Source organism: Nannospalax galili, unplaced genomic scaffold (genome assembly GCF_000622305.1).
Source record: "Nannospalax galili isolate Female #2095 unplaced genomic scaffold, S.galili_v1.0 scaffold1307, whole genome shotgun sequence".
NCBI classification, from domain to species: domain Eukaryota; kingdom Metazoa; phylum Chordata; class Mammalia; order Rodentia; family Spalacidae; genus Nannospalax; species Nannospalax galili.
In genome coordinates this window covers 786,710-791,969 of record NW_008357035.1, presented here as the reverse complement: position 1 = coordinate 791,969, position 5,260 = coordinate 786,710, and the positions used below count along the sequence as shown (strand labels likewise).

The 5,260-nt window shown below is 56.0% G+C and overlaps 1 protein-coding gene across 2 annotated transcripts in view; it reads right to left on the bottom strand.

Annotated features, from left to right (window-relative positions):
• Ano1 (anoctamin 1) overlaps window positions 1-5,260 on the bottom strand; it is a 105,760-nt gene that overhangs the window by 26,799 nt on the left and 73,701 nt on the right. For both annotated transcript variants that reach the window (XM_017794834.2, XM_008854969.3), the window contains 3 exons: window positions 1,723-1,924; window positions 1,466-1,577; window positions 769-826 (listed from right to left, as the gene is read on the bottom strand). In XM_017794834.2, coding sequence (XP_017650323.1) covers window positions 769-826; window positions 1,466-1,577; window positions 1,723-1,924 — 372 coding nt within the window. The remainder of the gene's footprint in view (window positions 1-768; window positions 827-1,465; window positions 1,578-1,722; window positions 1,925-5,260) is intronic.

Sequence of the window (5,260 nt, the reverse complement as noted above, 5' to 3'; positions counted from 1 at the left end):
GTAGTCCCAGCTGGCCTGGAACTCACTATGTAGACCAGGCTGGCCTCACACAGAGATCTGCCTGCCTCTGCCTCCCAAGTACTGAGATTGAAGGTGTGCGCCACCACTGAGATCTGCCTGCCTCTGCCTCCCAAGTACTGAGATTAAAGGTGTGCACCACCATGCCCGGCTAACTTGCTTTCTTTGACAATAAAGAGACTATGTGATAGTGCTGTCAACCTGACAGGATCTGGATTCACCTAGGAGACAGGTCTTCAGGCACACCCAGGACGGGTTATTTAGTACCTGGGCATGCCTGGGATGGATTATGTTGGTTGGGTTCACCAAAATGGGAAGATCTGTCCACTGGAGGCAGTACTATTTGCTGACTGGGAACTGAGCTGAGCACCAGCACGCATCTCCCTCTGCTTCCTGACTGTGGATGCAACGTGACCAGCTGCCTCACGCTCCTGCCGCCGTGCCTTCCCTACCATGGTGGACTACACCCTCAAACTGTGAGCCAGATAAACCCTTTCTTCCTTGAATGGCTTTTGTCAGGAATCTAATCACAGCAACAGGCAAAGAAACTAAGAATTATGCTTTCAGGACAATTCTCTGTAGACACACTAAGACACAAGCTTAGTACACTCGTTGAGCACAGAACTGTAGAGGGAGAAAGAACCTGCTTGACTCCTTGCTTAGCAAGTGGGCACTGTGGCATCTGGGTTCCCCATGCAGACACCCAGGAAACTCAGCAGGAGGCTGCTGGGAGAGGGGCCAACCCCTTACCTCCTCCATCCGGAAAGAGCGGAAGATGTATACATAATCACCGGGACGTCCGACAAACCTACAACAGTTGGGGTGGTGGTTACTGGAGAGCTGGTTTCCGTCCCTACCTGAGGGACCAGGACGCCGCACGCTCCAGTCCTGGGCTTGTGCCACTGCAGACCCCAGTCAGAGCCCCCCAGGGGGTTACGATGCACAGGTTCCTCTGTCTCGAGTCCCTCTGCTGCAGGGCTCCCTGGTTGGCTCTGTGGCTCTCACATGTGCTCACTATCCTAACTGCTTGGTGCCGCCTGTCAGAGGTTGCTCTCCAGACTGTAGCCTGGGGTTTGTATAAACCTATGGTCTCTACTGCCTGGTGTTTGTATATACCCGTGGTCCCCACTGCCTGGTTTCTGTTATTACGTGTGGTCCCTCCTGCCTGGGTTATGTACTGTCCATGGTCCACTGCCTGGCTCTGTATCCCAAGGGGGGGTCCCCACTGACTAGTCCTGTATCCCCAGGGGTCCCCACCACCTGGCTGTGTATTCCCAGAGGTCCCCTGCTCAGCCACCCCAGGTGGAGCCCACCCTTCCAAACATCGAGGTTTGGAAGCTGCACTGGTTACTCTCCCCTGGACTCTGAGGTCTCCTACCCTCAGGAGGGGTGGGGCAGATCATCCGCAGAGCAGAGGAGGCCACTGAATGAGGGCCGAAGATCTTACCGGCCCTTGAAGAAGGCGACGTAGAAGATGGGGGTGTAGGAGTTCACGAACTTGAGCAGGAAGGCCTTGAAAGTCAGCCTCTCCTCAAAACTCTTCTCGGTCTTTGGGACCTCTGGGGAGAGATGCGTGGTGGCCCTTCACAGTGGGGCAGCTGGGCATGGCTGGGCATGGCCAGAGGCTGGCACTCGGGCTTCCCACTCCCTGGCTGGCCCTGCGTAGGGCCATGCTGCCCACACCACCCCACACTCAGTTCTCACCAATCTTGGTGAGCCACCTGGCAATGCAACCGTACACCTCGTCTAACAGGATGATGACCACAAGGTTGATGATGACTGCGGTGGCTGTGACCGTGACCCGGATGTTGGACCGCACCAAGGGGGAGGAGTTCATGGCCAAGGCTGCGGCCGTGGAGATCCTGTAGATGATGACCCCCAACACGATGGCGAAGGTCACCGCGATCTGCAGGGTGGGTGGGGACCTGTTGGTGTGGGGCTAGGGCCGGGGAGGGTGCCCCTGGACCTGCCGCTGTTCCTAGCCCCCAGTCCTTCTGTGCGAGAACTAAGATCGACCTTACTGAAGCTCCCACGAGATGTCAGGGATGCACACATCACAGAGGAAGACTCTGAGGATTAGAGAGCTTGTGCGGACAGGCCAGGGCAGCCAGCCTGTGGTCATCCCAGCCTGGAGCTCAGCCAATCTGAGTACTGTGTCTCTCCTCCTGCTCTTGTCCCCAAGTAGAGCCCAGGTCACTGTAACCACACCCCAGTGGTTGTCCTGGTGTCTGCCAGAGCAAGTTGGCTACTAGAGATGCTTGTCACTGACGTGAGGCCACTGAACAGCACAGGGTGAGGGGCTAAGTCAGGCACCTCCACAGCCCCTGTGGTCAGGGAGATGGTGACAGTCCCTCGGATTCCCCTGGGACATGGGCGAGGTCTTCTCCTGCTGCCTTCCCAGGAGTCACCTTCCAGCCCTGCATGACCAGGCCCCAAGGCTTGCCAAACCCACTCTGAGTGAGAACATTCCATGGAAAGCAGACTGGCGATGGGTGCGGGCGCGAGAGGGGTTTGTTCCACCTTCCGTAGTCTGTCTGGCTTCCTTTTCCTCTGGGCTGAGACCCATGGGAGAGACCCAGTCTCTGCCCAACCCAAGGGTGTGGACACCCCACCCTAGAGCTCGCTGGGCAAAGGTGGGCATGTCTGAGGAGTCCTGGCACAGCCCAGCTTTGCTTCAGCAACTTAGGTGTGGGTTCAGGCTGCTGTACCCATATCTCTGTGTCCCGGATGCCTTGTCCCGACTGGCATGGTCCCTCATGATCCTGTGTCTCCCAGTCACAGCCAGGGTGGGTAAGGCCTGCCCAGTTCTGGGGAGAGGCATGTGGATATCCTTGGAAGGTTCTCCCTGCACACTTTGGGTCACAATTGAGATTTTGCAGACGTCTGTTAGCAACTAAACAGTGACCGCACCCTTCCCCAGGAAACTCTGCAGCCCCCACGATGCCCTGCAAGCCTGAGGCGTGGGGACCACACCCTAGGCAGTGCCAAGGAGCAAGGGCTTTCCTCGGAACACCCCTAGGGCCTGCCAGGGGCTCCTCCCGACCGCAGGGACACTCTTGTGCCAGCATGTGGAGGTGGGGACTTGGTGACTCAGCAGCTGGTGTCTTCCACCCTCCTTCCCCGAGGAGCCGTGAGCATCGGCTGCCTTTGCAGCACCAGCAGTGGCTTCAGTGGAGCTCTAGGGTCGGGGATCGAAGCTGGGTTCTCATCAACTCTGTGAGCCCGGTCCTGACGGTCAGGAGAAAGAGCCCCGACTCCCTGTCCACGTCTGTTTGCCCTGGCTCCGCTCGCCCATCTCTCGTGAATCCCAATGGCCTCTCTGCAGAGCCAGCGGTCAGGAGGACGGGTTCTGACCAATGAGATGGAAGCAGAGGTTTCCTCAGAAGACAGGCAGCCCCAATGCCCATCTTCCACCTGCTCTGTTTTTCCATCTTTCCTACCTGAAGGGTGGAGATGATGTCGGAGGTGGGGCTGCCATGTTGTCACATACACGTACACACGTATACACACATACACACATACATGCACACATGTACACACATACACGCACATACACGTACACACATGCACACACACGTACACGCACACACTCGCACACACACGCACACACACGTACACACACATACACACACACACACTACTCACACACACACATACACACATACACATACACACGTATACACACATACACACATACATGCACACACGTACACACACACACACATACACACATACACACACACACACATACACGTACACACGTATACACACATACACACATACATGCACACATGTACACACATACACGCACATACACGTACACACATGCACACACACGTACACGCACACACTCGCACACACACACGTACACACACATACACACACACACAAAAACACACACACACACACAGGAGAATGGCAAACAGGTCTGAGGAGCCGGTGTCTCTGGCCACCTTAGGCCCTAGGGCACCATGTACTTTCTTACCCCTCACTGGCCTTCTGGTAGGAACCACTGGACTTGGGGCTGCCTGAGCCTGCCCCTACCTCTTAGCTTTTTTTTGAGACAGGGTCTCACTTTGCAGCCCCAGCTGGCCTGGAACTTTCTATGCAGACCAGGCTGGTCTCAATCTCACAGAGATCTGTCTGCCTCTGCCTCCTGAGTGCTGGGATCAAAGGCGCTCTCCAGCATGTCTGGCTCTGAGGCTCTTTTTCCTAAACTCTCCCCTCCACTGGGTAAGATCTGGATCCATGTCAGTCTTTGGTTATGTCCCAGCACCAGAGGGGATATGTCACCCTCAAAACAAGGCCAAGTGTGTTCTTGTAGTCCCAGCTACTTGAGAGGCCAGGGTCCAGGAGCTTGGGACAGCCTGGGCAACAGCAACAACCCATTTCAAACCAAAACAAAGTGAAATGAGACTTGTTTTCCTGTGACTTTCTGATCCCCACTGAGTGGAGCAGTGGAAAACGGAGCGAGGAGGCCTTTCTCCTCCCGCTGTGTGTGGGGAAGCTGAGCCCTAGGCTGCTTTCCACGGCACCCCCACTCAGTCTGGAAACCTAGCCTGGCTCCCACCTGTCTGTCCAGCTTGTGAGGAAAGAGGGGCTCCAGGGGCAGATGGGAAAATGGGCTCCTGGCTCTACCCCTTCTGGCTGGCTTCCTAAAGGGAGGCAAAGCAGGCCTCAGTTTCCTTCCCAGCATTGGAGTGGTATCAGGCCTGGTTAGCTGGGAAGTGAATGGGGCTGTCCCTGCGAGACCCTCGGGGCAGGAGGTTAATGAGGGATCGGACCAAGGGACTGGGTGGCTGTGTCAGGCTCTCATTAAAACCTTCTGGGGCAGATAAAGTGGGTTGACGGGTAGCCTGACTGTGGGAGGGACTAGGAATGCACAGGTGGTTTGAGGCAGAGGCCTGCTGGGGCCAAGGAGGCAGGAGTCTCCTCAGAGCCTTGGGGTGTTTGTTGGGCCACTAGAGTTAGCCAAGAGTCCCTGTCCTGTGCTAGCAGCCCCCCCCCTTTTCTTGGATTTTGTTTCATTTTCAGATACAGCCTCACTATATAACTTAGGCTAGCCTTGAACGTAATAGTAATCCTACTGTCTCAATCTCCCAAGTGCTGGGCTTGGCGGTGTGAACCACCACACCTGCTCCCACCTCCCCCATTGAGACAGTCTCACTATGTAGCTCGGACTGGCCTGATACTCATGGTGATTCTCCTGCCTCGGCTTCCTGAGTTCTGAGATTGCAGGTGT